The 19,848-nt window shown below is 41.1% G+C and overlaps 1 protein-coding gene across 2 annotated transcripts in view; it reads left to right on the top strand.

Moving 5' to 3' along the window:
- Positions 1–19,848, top strand: part of SCFD2 (sec1 family domain containing 2) — a 642,339-nt gene that overhangs the window by 130,560 nt on the left and 491,931 nt on the right. For both annotated transcript variants that reach the window (XM_030191376.1, XM_030191377.1), the window contains exon 4: positions 2,632–2,807. In XM_030191376.1, coding sequence (XP_030047236.1) covers positions 2,632–2,807 — 176 coding nt within the window. The remainder of the gene's footprint in view (positions 1–2,631; positions 2,808–19,848) is intronic.

Genomic DNA, 19,848 nt, shown 5'->3' with positions numbered 1-19,848 from the left:
GCGTCAGCGTGGAACCTGGCTAGAGCTGGGATTAATCTAGACACATACTGAATACCAGTTGGATAACTATCCAGGTAAATTAGGACATGAAAAAAGCTGGTTGGGAGGCAGGACTAGTGCTGGGCAGACTTCTACGGTCTGTGCCCTGAAAATGGCAGATACCAAAGTCAGGTATACACATAAAGCAGCACATATAAGTTTATCTTGTTGGGCAGACTGGATGGACCGTACAGGTCTTTCTCTGCCGTCATCTACTATGTTACTATGTTTACATTACTTGACAGCAATCAAGTGCCACCACAGCCTTTTGAAAAAAAAAAAAAAAAAGTAGGCTGTGGAGGAGAGTTAAGGAAGGGGGAAAGATACCGCTCCATAATGAGTGCTGCCTGAGGCCCCTGCCTCACTTGGCCTATTGCTAGGGCCACCACTGCTGTAGGACTCAATTTGTCGATCAAATGGAGCTCTTAATTGTTTGCGTGGTACATCATACACAAATATTGGCTGGTGCTGTTTAATAATGTATACGTTTAAATGCCATGGCCGGTGTTTAAAAGAAGTACCAACCCTTAAATATTGATCCACAAGTCTCTGGAAACTGCAAAAGAGAGAACATATGCAATTCAATGCATTTCTCATTGAGATTACTTAGGAATTTTAGGCGAAAGCAATAATACATCACTGTTAACTTCAATTTAAAATATACTCATTCTGACAGGTACTTTACATGGAATCATAGGATACAGTTTCACATCACCATGTAAATCTGCCTGACATAGCTATAGCCAAAAGCCAAGTACAATTGAAAACTCCTACACTCATTTGGAAAACATGTGGCTACGATTAGTGATTCAGTCTGGTACACTAAATGTAAAATCCTTTGGACAGTTTTAAGTCTTGATGATGCTATTTCAGTTTGATTTATATATTAATTTACTTACACTGAACAGAATTGTGTTTCTGCTTTTCCATTACATTGTTTTATTTTCTAGATTTTGTGCTAGCCACTCTGTTAGCAGCATTTATACATTTTAAGGAGCTGGAAACGCTAAGGTTCTTGCTGTAGGACAGGGGCGGCCCAAGGTAATCTACTGCCTGAGGCAGGGATAAAATGGTGCCCGGCTCCCCCATCATTGCGCCCCCCTTCCAGGCCAACTCCTTCCCGCCAGCCACAGTCTAGCATCTCTTCCCCCCTCCCCCCTGAGCCTACCTTCTTTTTTGTTGTTGTTTTCAAAAGTTGGAGGTGGCAGCGATCTCCATATGCTGCCCTGCCACCAGCACTGGTGTCTCCTCTGTGCTGCGTCCCCCCTCCTCCAAGGAAACAGAAAGTACAGAGGAGATACCAGTGCCATTTGCAGGGCTTCATATGGGGATCGCTGCCACCACCGCCTTTTGAAAAACAAAAAAGAAGGTAGGCTGTGGAGGAGAGTTAAGGAAGGGGAAAGATACTGCTTCATAATGAGTGCTGCCTGAGGCCCCTGTTTCAGTTGGCCTATTGCTAGGGCCACCACTGCTGTAAGACTCAATTTGTCGATCAAATGTAACTCTTAATTGTTTGCATGATATCCCAGAATGAAAAGCCAGTTAGGAGCTGCTTCTAATGCACCCAGCTGGTTGCTCAGCATCTGAGGGTTCACTGAAGGAAAAGACCGACACCCAGGATCCCATTACTAAAGTGCATTTGGCACTTATCCCCGGATTCTATATAAGGTGTGGCAAGTCGCATGCATTAAATTGCTGGCAGGTATTCTAAAAAGAAGCATGCATAAATTCTAACGCGCGTAGCTGTAAAGGGGACATGGCCATGGGAAGAGTATGGGCGTTCCTCAAATTTACTCGGGGGAGTGCGCCTACATTTAGGCATGGGTATTTACACCAGGTTTTCAGTGTTGTCAATGGCCACGCCTAAATATAGGCGCGTTCCCTAGCCTCATGCGCCATTTTTATAAAGTGTGCCTAACTGTAGGCACGGTTTATAGAATAGTGCTAAGTGTTATTTTTGGATGTGCCTATTTTTTTAGACACCATTTACAGAATCTGGCCCTTAATGCACAACAGTGTTAAGGCATTTTGCAGTAGTTCTCATGTGTGAACTGTATATTAATGGATTTGTCAGATTTTCCCTCTCATGGGCAGGGAATGGATGTAGAAATGTACAGTTAGTACATTATATTTACCATACACTAACTGGCTAATGCACAGTTAAAATGGAAGCACTTAGTGCCTCTTAAATAGGAGGCGCTGAGTGCTCCCACATTAATGTTAGAAGGTACTGCGCACTAATGGGAACATTAGTGCATGAGATGAATAAGAAAACACTATAAATACCTCCACTAATTGCTGCATTAGATTTGCAGCTAACGCACAGTATAATACCACCTTAAGCAACGTTAACTGCAAATCTTAATGCACTTTAAGTAAAGGGTTCCACCAGTGTGTTTGTGATGGTCCAGTTAATTCAGTAATTGGAGCTGTTTCTCATAGGCTCAGCCTGTTTTATAAAATAGTTAAAGGAAACTTCTTCACTCCCTCTCTCTTCAGCCTGCTTCTTCTTGAAAACGTTGCTTATACAAATTAAGCCTGTATCTTGTTTTACGTTATGAAACACTCTGATATTGTGTTTTCTCATCACAGGTAGAGTAACACCTGAGCAACTTAGTTCATACATCCAACTGTTTAAGAAAAATGTAGAAGCCTTGGAAAATCACTGTGGCCTTCTGCAGCTAGGTCTGGCAACAGCCCAGACTTTAAAGCATCCTCAGTATGCCAAATTGGACAACTTCTTAGCATTTGAAAGGCTACTTTTACAGGTAAAATAACTCTGTGTGCTTTAACAGTCTGTATAGCTTAAAAAGTGTTAAACGCAAATATTCAAGCAAGGGTTAACTATGAGCCAAATATGATATACCTAAATGGAGGAAAAGATCTCAGAAACTCAACTTCTCTTGACTGCAATATGTAGAACTGTGTCTGCCGTTTTTGCAGGTGAGATGTTCATCACTGATCAAGAAAAACCTCCATTTAAGGATTTTTTAAATAATTTTTATAATTTCATTTGTTTAGGACTGAAATTTACTTAACTGACACTGAGATGACTTCACTCTGTCGCACAAACCGTGGTTCCTAAATGTCATACTTTCCAGTGTTTCAGGTCTTAAACAGCTCAGCTCAACAATTTACCTACAGAGGGCTCAATATTATTCAGAGGTTAATAAATGCGGCTGTTTGGCACAATGTTTTAAAACCAGAAGGAATAGGAGTTTATTTAGGGAAAGTTTTTTTTTACTGGGAGGGCTTAATATTAATACCATATTGTTTCTAATAATAGCCTACCCCGCCTGCTTCAGTACTGAAAACTCTGTAAATTTCATCTTAAAGCCAAATTTAGATTCCCCCTCCCCCCAACCAATAACCAACATTGCTGTCCTCCATCCTCTACACCCTCCCGCGATGACTAGATCTCTCTTCTTATCTCTTACTGTTTAATGTTAACAAAGTGCTTGATATCTTCTCGTAGTTATGGCACTGGGCTGGTGTGGGGCCGTAAACATGCGCAGATGCTCAAGGCTTCACACCAGCCCAGCACCACAGCCATGAGAAAAGGTAAGAAGAGAGATCTGGTCATTGTGAGAGGGTAGAGGGAGCAATGCCTTTTACCATAGGGTCAGGGTGGGAGAGAAATGGTGGTTATTGCAAGGAGGATAGGTGGAGGAGAGAAATGGTGCCTCCAAGATATACACAGAACATCAATTGGTGACTAGCCACTATCCTTCAATAATTTACTCCTGTGTTGGTAACTATATACACTGATATAAGATTTATGGGGAGTCCTGAATCAAAATTACAATTAAAATTTATATTCCACTACACAGCCTTGACTCTGTGCAGATTACAATAAGATAACTAGCAATACTAGCGATATAAAAAGCAATAATTAAACTCAGATGAACTTACTAAAATAAGCTAAATTACATTAAAAACTTTGAAAAAGAAAATATTCTATGGGCAGTGTTTTCTGTTGGGCTTGTAGGCTTCCCTGCTTCACCCTTCTAGGACACTCCTCCCATCTCTTACAGCTGAGCCAGAGCTTTATTCGGTTCCTTCCCATTTCTATTCTTTAAAGGGAAATGATCCTCTCTCTCCCTGACAATTTCCGTACCTGTCAAACCTTAAAAGAGAAATATCATTTCCTTTGTCTATCTTAGCTTTACCATGGCAACAGGGAGCCAGAGCTCCCCCCTGTGTTAGCTTCAGGACAGGACACCACCTATATCTGTCACGAAAGAAAAATTACCTTGGCTTAAGCCTCCAAGGGCTCTACACACTTGTCTTCTTCTTCTTCTTTTTTTTTTTTAATGATTCTGTCAGTTAGTACAGTGGGTAACATTAACACTGACTTTTGACAGACCCTTGGCTTGGATGATGCCCAAGTGTTGGAATTCTCTTTCACCAGCTGTTAGGTAGAATTCAAACTGTTGTATTTAAACCAATGGAGAATAAATTAATTCTACTATGTTGATCAAGTGCAGATGTACATCTTGTCCAGTAGGAAGAGCTGATATGTATTTAGCTTTTCAGTGTAAGAGGACTTACCTTAATTTAGGAGCCCTTTTGCAAAGCGATGCTAACTGTACTGCTGTGTTTTGTTACGCACCAAATTGACCCTACTGCCGGGTTCACGCAGCAGCCCGGCGGTAGTTCTGGCTTCCAGTGTGCAGCGATTACAGTGCAAGAAAATACTTTTGTATTTTCTAGTGCAGAGACTGTGCCCAGCAGTAATTGGGCAGCGCCGTGCATTGCCCAGTTACTGCTGAGCTACCACTGAAGCCCCTACTGCCTCCTAAATAGCCCTTTTGCCACACAGGTCTCTACCCCACCCCCAACACACAGGTCTCTAGCTGGGTAATTATAACATCAGGGCATGCTAGGGAGGTAAAATTCCTTGACGAAATCAAGAACTGTTTTATGGAGCAGCTGGTACAGGAGCCAACAAGAGAAGAAAAAATTCTAGACCTAGTCCTTAGTAGAGCGCATGATCTGGTGCAGGAGGTAATGGTGCTGAGGCCGCTTGATAACAGTGATCATAATATGATCAGATTTGATATCGGCTTTGGAGTAAATACACACAGGAAATCCAATACGTTAGCATTTAACTTTCAAAAAGGAGACTAGAACGTTGAAAAGAAAACTTAGAGGAGCAGCTGCGAAGATCAAAAATTTACATCAAGCATGGATGCTGTTCAACAATACCATCCTGGAAGCCCAGGCCAAATATATTCTGTGATTAAAAAAGGAGGACGGAAGGCCAAACGACAGCCAGCATGGTTAAAAAGTGAGGTGAAGGAAGCCATTAGAACTAAAAGAAAATCCTTCAGAAAATGAAAGAAGGATTCAACTGAAAATAATATGAACAGCAGAAAGAGACGGAAACCACACACAATACAGAACAACAAGAAAAAATATACTAAGGGCCTTCTGAGCTGTGGTTCAAATGAATCTTTATTGTGAGACCCGATACAGGCCATGTTAAGGCATCTGCACCTTTATCAGGGGTCTCCAAGATTCACTGAATAAAAAACTATCTGAGAAACAGGTCCAGGAAGTCGCTGTTTAAAATCACAGACTGCAACTAGAACCGCATCAAGATATCAAACCTTGATTGTGTAGCTGCAGCGGCTAACTAGTTTTTGGCACGGTTTGCTAGTTAGCTGTCACAGCTACGCAATCAAGGATTGATATCTCAACACTGTCCTAAAAGTTACAATCTGTGATTTTAAACAGTGATTTCTTGGACCTGCTTCTAGGATAGCTTTTTATTCAGTGAATCTCAAAGACTCTTGACGCAGACACAGATGCTGAAACATAGCCCACGTCAGGTCTCACAATAAAGATTCATGTGCTATCCCAGCTAGAGAATGACACGGGGACAAAGTTTGTCCTCATCCCCATGGTTCTGTCTCCATTCCCACCCCATCCCCACAGGTTCTGTGTCCGTCCCTGTCCCGTCCCCACTGGCCCTGTCTCTGTCCCCATCCCAGTGGGCTCTGTCCTCATCTGCAGAAGCCTCAAACACTTTTGATTTTTTATTTAAATCTTTTTATTAAATTATGAAAAGGAACAATATGCTTTGCAACTGTTGTTTATAAATCCCAAACAACGAGTAATTATAATAACCCTACCACCACCACCCTCTTCCTTTCCAACTCCAACAATAGCTGACTTCTACTACCCCAAGGAATCCTAATCCACCCTGTTAAAATGTCCAGGGGTACAAAATAAAACCCACTCTGTATGCCCTAGTGGGGAAGCAGTATGCCCTATAAAGCACTGTTGTGATCTTTTAATCTGTGGATGAATAAGTCAACAACAATCACAGGATTCAGAAGGAATGAACAGGATCCTCCATGCAAATTTTGCTAGTTGTAGCCAGTGTGTTTGCTTCTTTTTCCAAAAAAAATCAAAATATCGTTGTCTGCATCACTCAAACATAAATAACGGTCCAGTTCATTAACAGGCTTCAGAGTAGAGAATGACATAGGGACAAAGTTCATCCCCATCCCCACAGGCTCTGTCCCCCATCCCTGCAGGCTCTGTACCCATCCCCACCCCGTCCACATGGGCTCTGTTCCAAACCCTGCGGTTACCGCGGGTCCCCGACCCTATTCATTCTCTAATCCCAGCTCTGGAGGCCCTTAGTGCTGTTCTATCTTGTTGAAAATAGGAAACAGCATAAGGACTGGCAAGTCAAATGAAAAATAATGATAAGGAAGGCAAAGAGAGATTTTGAAAAGAAGATTGCGTTAGAGGCAAAAACAAATAGTACAAACTTTTTTAGGTATATTAGAAGCAAGAAGCCGGTAAAAGAATCAGTTGGACCACCAAATGACCGAGGGCTAGAAGGGACACTCAAGGAAAACAAGGCCATAACAGAAAGATTAAATGGATTCTTTACTTCACCGAGGAAGATGTGGGAGCGATACCAGTGACAGAAATGGTATTCAATGCAGATGAGTCAGAGAAACGGAAACAAATCTCTGTAGGCCTGGAAAATGTAATGGGGCAATCTGACAGATTGAAGAGTAGGAAATATGTGGACTGGGAGAGCTCTGGAATGAAGGGGCATATGACAAAGTTAAGAGGGAATAGGCTTAGGAGTGATCTAAGGAAGTATTATTTCACAGAAAGGGTGGTGGAGGCGTGGAATGGCCTCCCGGTGGAGGTGGTGGAGTTGAGGACTGTTCCAGAATTTAAAAAGGCATGCGATAAGCATGTGGGATCGCTTAGGAACAGATAGAATTGGGAGTTACAGAGGATGGGCAGACTGGATGGGTCATATGGCCTTTATCTGCCATCATGTTTCTATGTTTCTGTATGCATCCCAGAGTACTGATAGAATTGAAAAATGAACTTGCACAGCTATTGTTAATGTAATTTATCTTTAAAATCCAGCATAGTACCGGAAGATTGGAGGGTGGCCAATGTAACACCAATTTTTAACAAGGGTTCCAGAGGTGATCCAGGAAATTATAGACCAGTGAGCCTGACATCGCTGCCGAGCAAAATGGTAGGGACTATTTTAAAGAACAAAATTACAAACCATATACATCAGCATGGATTACTGAGACAAATCCACATGGATTTAGTCAAGGGAAATCTTATCTCGCCAGTCTACTACATTTATTTGAAGGGGTGAATAAACATGTGGATAAAAGTGAGCCGGTCGATATTGTGTTTCTGGATTTTCAGAAAGCATTTGACAGAGTACCTCATAAAAGTCTCCAGAAGAAATTAGAAAATCTTGTGATAGGAAGTGGTGTCCTACTGTAGAGTTAAGAACTGGTTAAAAGATAGAAAACAGAGTAAGGTTAAGTTAAATGATCAGTATTTTCAATGGTGAAGGGTAGATAGTGGGGTCCCTTAGTGGTCTGTGTTGAGACTGCTGCTTTTTAATATATTTTTAAATGATCTAGAGATGGGAATAACTAGTAAGTAAGTTATTAAGAGTTGTTAAATTGCAAGAGGATTGTGAAAAATTGCAAGAGGACCTTACAAGAGTGGGAGACTGAGCATCCAAATGGCAGATGGCGTTTACTGTAAGTGCAAAGTGATGCATGTGAGAAAGAGGAACCCAAACTATAACTACGTGATGCAAGGTTCCACATTAGGAGTCACTGCCAGGAAAAGGATCTAGGTGCCATCATTGATGATACGTTGAAATCCTCTGCTCAGTGGCATCAGCGGCTAAGAAAGCAAATAAAATGTTAGGAATTATTAGGAAAGGAATGGGTGGAGGTAGCCAGAGAAGGGAACTGGACCCTGAAGAAGAAAAAAAAATTATATATATATATATATATATATATATATATATACAGTGGGGGAAATAAGTATTTGATCCCTTGCTGATTTTGTAAGTTTGCCCACTGACAAAGACATGAGCAGCCCATAATTGAAGGGTAGGTTATTGGTAACAGTGAGAGATAGCACATCACAAATTAAATCCGGAAAATCACATTGTGGAAAGTATATGAATTTATTTGCATTCTGCAGAGGGAAATAAGTATTTGATCCCTCTGGCAAACAAGACCTAATACTTGGTGGCAAAACCCTTGTTGGCAAGCACAGCGGTCAGACGTCTTCTGTAGTTGATGATGAGGTTTGCACACATGTCAGGAGGAATTTTGGTCCACTCCTCTTTGCAGATCATCTCTAAATCATTAAGAGTTCTGGGCTGTCGCTTGGCAACTCGCAGCTTCAGCTCCCTCCATAAGTTTTCAATGGGATTAAGGTCTGGTGACTGGCTAGGCCACTCCATGACCCTAATGTGCTTCTTCCTGAGCCACTCCTTTGTTGCCTTGGCTGTATGTTTTGGGTCATTGTCGTGCTGGAAGACCCAGCCACGACCCATTTTTAAGGCCCTGGCAGAGGGAAGGAGGTTGTCACTCAGAATTGTACGGTACATGGCCCCATCCATTCTCCCATTGATGCGGTGAAGTAGTCCTGTGCCCTTAGCAGAGAAACACCCCCAAAACATAACATTTCCACCTCCATGCTTGACAGTGGGGACGGTGTTCTTTGGGTCATAGGCAGCATTTCTCTTCCTCCAAACACGGCGAGTTGAGTTCATGCCAAAGAGCTCAATTTTTGTCTCATCTGACCACAGCACCTTCTCCCAATCACTCTCGGCATCATCCAGGTGTTCACTGGCAAACTTCAGACGGGCCGTCACATGTGCCTTCCGGAGCAGGGGGACCTTGCGGGCACTGCAGGATTGCAATCCGTTATGTCGTAATGTGTTACCAATGGTTTTCGTGGTGACAGTGGTCCCAGCTGCCTTGAGATCATTGACAAGTTCCCCCCTTGTAGTTGTAGGCTGATTTCTAACCTTCCTCATGATCAAGGATACCCCACGAGGTGAGATTTTGCGTGGAGCCCCAGATCTTTGTCGATTGACAGTCATTTTGTACTTCTTCCATTTTCTTACTATGGCACCAACAGTTGTCTCCTTCTCGCCCAGCGTCTTACTGATGGTTTTGTAGCCCATTCCAGCCTTGTGCAGGTGTATGATCTTGTCCCTGACATCCTTAGACAGCTCCTTGCTCTTGGCCATTTTGTAGAGGTTAGAGTCTGACTGATTCACTGAGTCTGTGGACAGGTGTCTTTCATACAGGTGACCATTGCCGACAGCTGTCTGTCATGCAGGTAACGAGTTGATTTGGAGCATCTACCTGGTCTGTAGGGGCCAGATCTCTTACTGGTTGGTGGGGGATCAAATACTTATTTCCCTCTGCAGAATGCAAATAAATTCATATACTTTCCACAATGTGATTTTCCGGATTTAATTTGTGATGTGCTATCTCTCACTGTTACCAATAACCTACCCTTCAATTATGGGCTGCTCATGTCTTTGTCAGTGGGCAAACTTACAAAATCAGCAAGGGATCAAATACTTATTTCCCCCACTGTATATAGCTCCTGTTACCAGGCGGGGTCACGTGACCCACGTACCAGCGTCCTCCGACAGCAAAGCAAGTCCTTTTCACTATTTAAACCTGGGCACCAGCAGGGCTCATGCTGTGGTGGCGCGCGCGTCGGGCACGCGCTGGAGGAGCGCGCCCGAGGAGCAGATCCTGCTCCTTAGGCATGCTTCTTGGGGTGTACGACGAGGGGTTGCAGATGTTTATGACACTCTGCTAAGTTTTTTTTACCATTGCTACAACTGCCACATGGGAAACACGATCAACAAACCGAGACGTAAGACAGCCGGTAAGAGAGTTAAAGAGGATAGCTTTTACAGGCTGGTTGGCTAGTATTTCCTTTTATACGTTGATATTGTATTATATGCTTTCTATGTCACCTCATACAATATTAGATATGTCATCGGAGACTTCAACTATTCCAGTACAATGGGGCTGGCGGCCGAGTCGGAAAACAAATATTACTTGTAGGTCCCGTTTTCTAATATCGCTTCCATTGTTTAAGAAGATAGATTTAGAAATTACTTCTTTGTTTTCTTCTTTTTCCGTAGCAATGATAAATTGTCGGTCTGTAAAGCGGAAGTATACTTACATTATGGACCTTATACAAACCTATCAGCTTTATATATATATATATAGCTCCTGTTACCAGGCGGGGTCACGTGACCCACGTACCAGCGTCCTCCGACAGCAAAGCAAGTCCTTTTCACTATTTAAACCTGGGCACCAGCAGGGCTCATGCTGTGGTGGCGCGCGCGTTGGGCACGCGCTGGAGGAGCGCGCCCGAGGAGCAGATCCTGCTCCTTAGGCATGCTTCTTGGGGTGTACGACGAGGGGTTGCAGATGTTTATGACACTCTGCTAAGTTTTTTTTTACCATTGCTACAACTGCCACATGGGAAACACGATCAACAAACCGAGACGTAAGACAGCCGGTAAGAGAGTTAAAGAGGATAGCTTTTACAGGCTGGTTGGCTAGTATTTCCTTTTATACGTTGATATTGTATTATATGCTTTCTATGTCACCTCATACAATATTAGATATGTCATCGGAGACTTCAACTATTCCAGTACAATGGGGCTGGCGGCCGAGTCGGAAAACAAATATTACTTGTAGGTCCCGTTTTCTAATATCGCTTCCATTGTTTAAGAAGATAGATTTAGAAATTACTTCTTTGTTTTCTTCTTTTTCCGTAGCAATGATAAATTGTCGGTCTGTAAAGCGGAAGTATACTTACATTATGGACCTTATACAAACCTATCAGCTTTATATATATATATAGCTCCTGTTACCAGGCGGGGTCACGTGACCCACGTACCAGCGTCCTCCGACAGCAAAGCAAGTCCTTTTCACTATTTAAACCTGGGCACCAGCAGGGCTCATGCTGTGGTGGCGCGCGCGTTGGGCACGCGCTGGAGGAGCGCGCCCGAGGAGCAGATCCTGCTCCTTAGGCATGCTTCTTGGGGTGTACGACGAGGGGTTGCAGATGTTTATGACACTCTGCTAAGTTTTTTTTTACCATTGCTACAACTGCCACATGGGAAACACGATCAACAAACCGAGACGTAAGACAGCCGGTAAGAGAGTTAAAGAGGATAGCTTTTACAGGCTGGTTGGCTAGTATTTCCTTTTATACGTTGATATTATATTATATGCTTTCTATGTCACCTCATACAATATTAGATATGTCATCGGAGACTTCAACTATTCCAGTACAATGGGGCTGGCGGCCGAGTCGGAAAACAAATATTACTTGTAGGTCCCGTTTTCTAATATCGCTTCCATTGTTTAAGAAGATAGATTTAGAAATTACTTCTTCATTTTCTTCTTTTTCCGTAGCAATGATAAATTGTCGGTCTGTAAAGCGGAAGTATACTTACATTATGGACCTTATACAAACCTATCAGCTTGACTTATTTGCTTTAACAGAGACTTGGCTCCTTCCTGGAGAAGAATCTTATTTATTTCAATGTTTACCATCAGGTTATTCAGTAAGTTATGTCTCTCGAGTGGGTAAACGGGGAGGGGGGTTGACATATATCTATGTGTAAATTTTACTTTTTGTACACTTCTTTTTTATTGTGCTCCATCTATTACAGCAGGAACTTGGGAAAATATATATCAGTCTATAGCAGAAGCAGTTGTGAAATTCCCAAATCTGATAATAGTGGGAGATTTTAATATTCATTTAGATGACCAGACACAAGCACGGACAATGAGATTTTCTAAATTTTTAAAAGATATTGGCTTAACACAATATATAAATGGACCTACTCATATAGCAGGACATACTTTAGATATAGTTATGACAAATGTACCAGATAAGGTGAAATGTGTAAAGAAGGAAATTGTTCCAGTCTCATGGTCAGATAATTTTTTTTGTATATTTTAAATTATCTTTACAAGGATCAGTACAGAGATCTACTCCATCTTATATCCAGACCAGGAGTCTTTGAAAGATAGATCCTTCTGTCCTACCTCCGTTATCAGGAATTTTTCCATTAAACTTTTTTGATTCATCAATAGAGGAACAGATTACTATATGGAATCAGGTACTCTTGGCAGCTTTTGATAATATCGCTGCTAAAAAAAAATACTTAAAGATGAAATACTTTCATCCATGGTATCACACAGGACAAAAATTATGTAAACAACAGGTATGCAGACCAGAAAGATTATGGCGAAAGGGAAAGACAATAGAACAAAAAAATAAATGTAAACAGTGTCAGCAATATTTTATAACACAGTGAAGGATTGCAAAAACATCTTATTTTTCAAAACAAATACAAACGGCTGCAAACTCCTCTAAATAATTGTTCCATATTATCAATCAGTTAGTAACAAAACCGGGAATAATTACGGAGATATTATACATAGAGTCAGAAACATTAGCTACATTTTTTATTTTAAACATCGATAAGTTGAGAGCTTCTTTTTTAAAGAATACAGATAGGGAAGAGGTAGATTCTCCAGCTTTATCAGGGGTTTGGCACCAATTTGAGATTCCATCTTTAACATCATTTCAAAATATGATGTCACGTCTTTCACCCACTTTTTGTTTATTGGATCCGATACCTCCAGTTGGTTGAAACTTCCCTCTTTAGATTTACAAATTTATTTACATTCAATTATAACTAAAAGTCTTAAAGACGGAGTAGTTCCAAATGTTCTCAAAGAAGCCTTGGTTAAGCCAAGTCTTAAGAAATCTTCACTAGATCCGTACCTTCCGAACAGTTATCTCCAGTTTCAAATCTCCCTTTTTTAGCTCAAATTTTGGAGACGACAGTGCTTAAACAGTTGCAATCATACATAGAGCCAAAAAATGTGCTACATACAAGACAATCAGGCTTTAAGAAAGGCCATAGTACAGAGACGGTCTTGACCTCTCTTTTAAGTGAAATATATTGTAGATTGGAACAAGGCTACATTGCACTGATTGTTTCACTTGATCTTTCTGCGGCGTTTGATCTAATAGACCATGATCTGTTAATTAGTCATTTAAAGGAAATTGGTATTTCTGGTACCGTTCTTACTTGGCTTACATCCTTCCTCAGTAATCGTTCTTTTAAAGTTGTTCAAAATCGATCTACTTCAAATTCCCACATTATCACCTGCGGGGTATCACAAGGATCGGTTTTGTCACCTATATTATTTAATTTATATGTCATTCCACTTTCGTTGCTTATCCAGTCTTTGGGTATCAGCTCTTATTCATATGCTGATGATTTCCTTCTTATTCATTATGTGCAACTGCAAAATATTGATTTAACACCTATTCAAAATTGAGTTGATGAAGTAGTGTCACGTCTGTGGCCGTGACCACCCTCAGACTTACCTTATTTCTGGGGGTCAGCTTCTAAGCTGGCTTCTGCCTATCCTTTCTGGAGTAGTTTTCCTTCTGTGTGCTGGCTGCTTCCAGCATGGCTCTAATTACTCCACTCTACTGCACCTGGGGGTGCTGCCTGAGTTAGCTCTACCTCTGTCTCCAGCCTGGCTCTGTTTGCTCCTCTGTGCTGCACCTAGATATTCTAAGTCTCTCTATGTTCTGTGTGCGCTCTGCCTGCTCCTTGGTTTGTGCTCCTCTCACCCGCTGGTGGCCAGAGCCAGTGGCTGCCATAGTTAGTCTTGCTGTTCCTACCCGTTCCAGACTTTAGCCCAGTCCGGTCCGGTTCTTCCAGGCTGCCGGACTTGTCTCTCTTGTTTGTGCTTGGACACCCTCCGTAGTTGCTTACTGATGGCTGCAGCTGCTCCTCAGGTGTTGAAGAGCTTTATTAATCACTTAGAGACTGCAGCCTTGGCCTTTGCATCATCTAAGGTCCCTGGTATGTTAGAGTGCTCTGTGCACTGCTACCTTGTCCAGTTCAGTGTGAGTTTCTAGCTTGTTACTAGTAGCTTGGGCATAGCTTTTCTTGTTGGCTTGTGTACAGCTTTACTCGTTCTCTGTGTGAGTTCCTAGCATGTGACTAGTTAGCTTGGGCATTGCTTTGCTTGTTAGCTTGTGTACAGCTTTACTAGTTCACCTGTGTTTTGCTTAGTGTGAATTTCTAGCTTGTGACTAGTTAGCTTGGGCATAGCTTTCTTGTTAGCTTGTGTACAGCTTTACTAGTTTTTTTGTGTTTAGCTTTCTGGTTTTCCCGTGTGTGTTTTCCTTTGCTTCTGGAGCCTCAGCCCTAGTCCTGTCCGCTGCCTGACCAGACTACTGCCTGAACCCCGTTACTTGCTGCCTGCTGCCTGACCCGACTACTGCCTGAACCCGGATGTTCTCTGCCTGTGGCCAGACCTGACTATTGCCGGAACCCGGACATTCCCTTCCTGTCTGCCTTGCTTTCGCCTAGGTGCCTGGGGGCACTTCTGTATCCTGATTCCTGTTGTTCCTGCTTGCTAGTTCCAGTTCCGTTTTTCCTGTAAGCCCTGCCGGCTGCCCAAACCTGAGGGCTCAACCCTTGGGGAACGGTGGCTAAGTGTAGGTGAAGCCTAGGTCCAGTGTGTTCCTGTCCAGCGGGTTCTGGTCCCGTGTGTTCCAGTCCAGTGGGCTCCACTCCAGTGTGTACCAGTCCAGTGGGTTCCAGTCCAGTGCGCACCCATCTGGTGCGTTCCAGTCCTGTGTATTCCAGTGCAGAACTCCAGTTCGGGGTTCCAGTCCAGCCTTGCCTCATCTCTGCTTTGAATGTGACCTTGCCTGCCACTGCCGCTCCACAGTAGTGGTCCAAGGGCTCACAAACCCAGTGCTTCCAGGGAAGAAGCCTGACAAGTAGCTAGTTGGCTTAAAAAACAGCAGTTAGTATTAAATCCAGATAAAACAATAATATCTTGGATAACAGGTCATGGATCAATACCAACACTAATACCTATTTTATCTGTTTAAATGTTTAGGTGTTATTCTTGACTCTGCCTTATCTTTTGATGAGCAAAAATCAGATGTAATAAAATAATCTTTTTATCATTTGCAGAGATTACGTTCTATTAGAAACTCGTTGGATAAAGATTCTCTACATACGTTAACGTATGCTTATATTATTTCACGTCTAGATTACTGTAATGTTATTTATGCAGGCATCACAAAGGCAAATCTAAGACGTCTACAATTGATACAAAATACCACAGTACGTGTTATTTGTCGAGCATCGAAATATGATAGAATGACACCACTTTTATACCAGCTTCACTGGCTTCCGATTGAAGCCAGAATAAAATTTAAGATCTACATCTTGACATGCAAAGCGTTACATTTATCAATCCCATCATATTTAGCTAATCTTACTATACCATATGCACCGATACGCACTCTTAGATCGCTTACAGATAACAGGTTAGTAATTCCATCATCAATAAGGGCTAGATGGGAATCTACATGAAAGTCAGCTTTCTTTTTTCTATTGTCCTCACTTTGGAACGGTCTCCCAAAATTATTAAGATTAGAGGATACATATACCCGTTTTCGTAAAACCCTAAAAACATATCTTTTTAAAAATACATTTGATAATATTGCAGGATAAAGGAAAAATTAAAAAAAAAAAAAAAAAGAGATGATAATTTACAGCTTGAATTATTACAGACCAAACAGAGAGGGTAAACAGCATACATAGAAAGTATACAGACAAAAAAAGGAGCAACACTGGGCCTTCAAGACTGAGACAACAGGAGTGATTTATTGATAAGTGACCCGACATGGGCCGTGTTTCGGCGTGAAACAACACGTGCCTCAGGGGTCAGGGTTAGGTTGTGAGTGGTTTCTAATGTGTACCTGTCCAATATCTCCAAAGAAAGACGGGTAAAATCTTTAAGACCAAGCTCGCCTGTCTGAAAGGACAGCCACGATGTAGAGTTAAAAAGCTCCTGTAGTAATCTTGTCGTTTTATAGCTTTCTAACTCTACATCATGGCTGTCCTTTGAGACAGGTGAGCTTGGTCTTAAAGATTTTACCCCTCTTTCTTTGGAGATATTGGACAGATACACATTAGAAACCACTCACAACCTAACCCTGACCCCTGAGGCATGCGTTGTTTCACGCCGAAACATGGCCCGTATCGGGTCACTTATCAATAAATCACTCCTGTTGTCTCAGTCTTGAAGGCCCAATGTTGCAGCTTGAATTATTATAAATTTTTAGGTTTGGTGTAATTATTATTATTTGTTATTAACTTTTGTATGGTTGGTTTGCTGTGCTTTCCTATCAATTACTAGATTTTCTAGATGTTGTTTTGTGTGTTTTTAAATGTTTTTTTTAACATGTAAACCATTCTGTTTTGCCAAAGCAATAAGTAACGGTATAGTAAATAAATAAACGATAAAACAATAATGTTATAATGCTGTTGTATTGCTCCATGGTCCGAACTGCTTTTACCACATTCTCCGTTGTCAGAGAATGTGGTAAAAGCAGTTCGGACCATGGAGCAATACAACAGCATTATAACATTATTGTTTTATCGTTTATTTATTTACTATACCGTTACTTATTGCTTTGGCAAAACAGAATGGTTTACATGTTAAAAAAAACATTTAAAAACACACAAAACAACATCTAGAAAATCTAGTAATTGATAGGAAAGCACAGCAAACCAACCATACAAAAGTTAATAACAAATAATAATAATTCCAGAGTTTTATTCCAGTCAAACGAATTCCAGAGTTTTATTCCAGAGTTTCCAGAGTGAAGAAATATTTTCTCCGGTTTGTTTTAAATTTACTACTTAAAAGCTTCATTGCAAAACTGTTTTTTCAGGAGTGCTAGAAGATTTATCCCCAGTGTTATTTAATCTGTACCTTTAGCCTCTTTGTAAACTGTTGGCCTCCTTTTGCAGATGATATCCAGCTGTTTTTTTTCTTTTTGAAAGATTTATCTTCTGATGTTTTAGGTTGGAATATTATATGGGGAAGTGAAACAAGGTTGTTATTGCATTTGATTGTTTCTGAATATTATCTTTATATTGCTGCATGAATGTATGTGGTGAAGTGCACAGTGCATAGAAAATTGTTGTTTAAAATTGTTTAAACATCCTTGTACACTGCCATGAGGAGTGCTGACTAATATCAAGGGCTTGGAGATGGCAGTTTGGAGACCCAGTGAATGAGAAAGCTTATCAACTCTCTTTAGCAGCCATAGTCTGGCAAGTTGCATGGGTGAGTTTATTTTCTTAAGGTCTTCTCTATTCTTTATATATTATTTGTACACACTTGAGGCCTATTTTCAAAGCACTTAGACTTACAAAGTTCCATAGGTTACTATAGAACTTTGTAAGTCTAAGTGCTTTGAAAATGAGCCCCACTGTGTACTTAAATATATGATTTTGGTTTGACTTTATTTCCCTGGTTTATTTTCTATAGATGTTTTAGGTTTCTCATTTTGGGCCCTGTTTACTAAGCCGTGCTGTAGGCGCACTAACCTTTTTAGCGCATGCTAAAAATTAGTACGCACTAATACTAGAGACACCCATTAGGAATATATGAGTGTCTCTAATATTAGCGCATGCTAAAAATGCTAGTGTATCTTAGTAAAACTGGGCTTATTACATTTCACATCTCTTGTGTCCTTTATATTTGTCTTCATTAGATTGTAAGTTCTATCAAGCAGGGGCTGTCTCTTTTGTATAACTGTAAAGCCCTGAGTATACCAAGTAGCACTATAGCATTGATAATTAGTAGTAATAGAAACACTTTGATCTGCACAGCTCTTTGCACTTCCTCTAGTAGTCAGTTGGTTCTCGGCGAGTGCCCTAAACAAATAGGTTGTAGCAGGAGGATGAGCAGCAGTGCACGAGACCAAAGTGTTTAATATGTGCTGTGACCCAAACATCTTGGGAACATTCCCAGAGACTCTGGGCCAATTCTAGTGAGTTCCCAGGTAGCCTAGAGAAGTTCTGATGGGTCCACTGAAGAATCTGTTGAATTGATGTTTGGATCAGTAGAAATCCACCTGGGCAGAGAACTCTGAGATCCCATGGAGAGAAACAGAGAAAAAGGGAAGTGGGAAATGGACCACAGACTCCAGAGATGACAAGGACAATCTGGATGCTTGAGAAGATTTATTGATCAAAGACCCGACACAATACTGTGTTTCGGCTAGTGGCCTGCCCCAGGGGTCTTATCCCAATAAATGAATATCAGTGTCTTCAATATAAAATTTGTCCAGTCAGTAATATAATGGAATAGTCTTTAAAAAAAAACTTTGGTAGCTCTGTTGCAAGTTTATCAATCAAAAGGCAGGAAATAAGGAAATATAAAAGTGAAAAGTAAGGGGGAGGAAAATACAAAATAATCCAGTTAACTGGAGAATTTAAACTAGAGTCTTCAAAGAAAACACAGGAATTTTTTTTTAAGATTGAAAAGTGTCTATTTCTCAAAAAGTCCAGTTCAAGCCAGATTAGAAGGAGTGGAACCCAATATAGGTTGGGGAGGTTTCCTTGCTGCAAGAAAATCCTTAAGTGATGTGGGTTTCTTGGATTTCAGCAAAACATATGATACTGTCCCACATAGGAGGCTCTTTAATCAGCTGATCTGTCTGAGGGTGGTACCACAGTAATGGATTAGATTAGAAACTGGTTGGATTATAGACAATAGAGGGTACTGGTAAATGGAATTCACACAGCAGAAAGAAAGTTCATTAGTGGCTTGTCATAGGGATTGGTCCTGGATCATATTCTTTTCAGCGTCTTTCTGAGCAATATTGTGGAGAGGTTAAAAAGAAAAGTTAATCTCTTTGCAGATGACACCAAAAATCTGTAACATAATGAACACTCCTGAGAGTGGTGACTGAAAGAGAAATGAGCTAAAAAAGCTTGAGGAGTGGTCCATTTGCTTGAGTTAGACATGCATTTGGGGAACAGAGGTCCAAGAAAACAGTACACAGAAATGAGAAGGTGATGTGCCGTTGACACAATAAATACTGATGAGTAATAGTATCTAAAGATACCAGGTAGCAAAAACATGTGATTCTGGTAATGGTCAAAGCCAGAGGGATGCTGATGTGCATATGAGAAGATATAATCAGTAGAATAAAGGATGTGATGATACACCTGTACAGGGTGTTAGTGAGGTCTGTCCTAGAATACTGAGTTCAGTTCTGGAGGCTGTATGCCAAAAAAGATAAAAATGGGCTAGTCCATGGAATGTTAATCAAAATGCTGCAGGATCAGCACCAAAACTCATATCAGATGATAATATATATCTTATTGGTGTGTCTGTTCATCTGCCCACTCAGCTACTAGCAGAGATTTGAGGGTATTCTGGGGGTAAATGTGGAGATCAATTGATGTTTGGATTCATGTGAAAACTCATATGTATCTACCCAATATTAGTATGATGCTATGAAGCACTACTCTTGAAGAGAGGAAAAGCTGGAGCTTAATGCATAAGAGGCAGGAAAAGATGCCCAATAAGA

Source organism: Microcaecilia unicolor, chromosome 2 (genome assembly GCF_901765095.1).
Source record: "Microcaecilia unicolor chromosome 2, aMicUni1.1, whole genome shotgun sequence".
NCBI lineage: Eukaryota > Metazoa > Chordata > Amphibia > Gymnophiona > Siphonopidae > Microcaecilia > Microcaecilia unicolor.
Note: the sequence above shows the minus strand (reverse complement) of the source record. Positions and strands in the feature narration are given on the sequence as shown.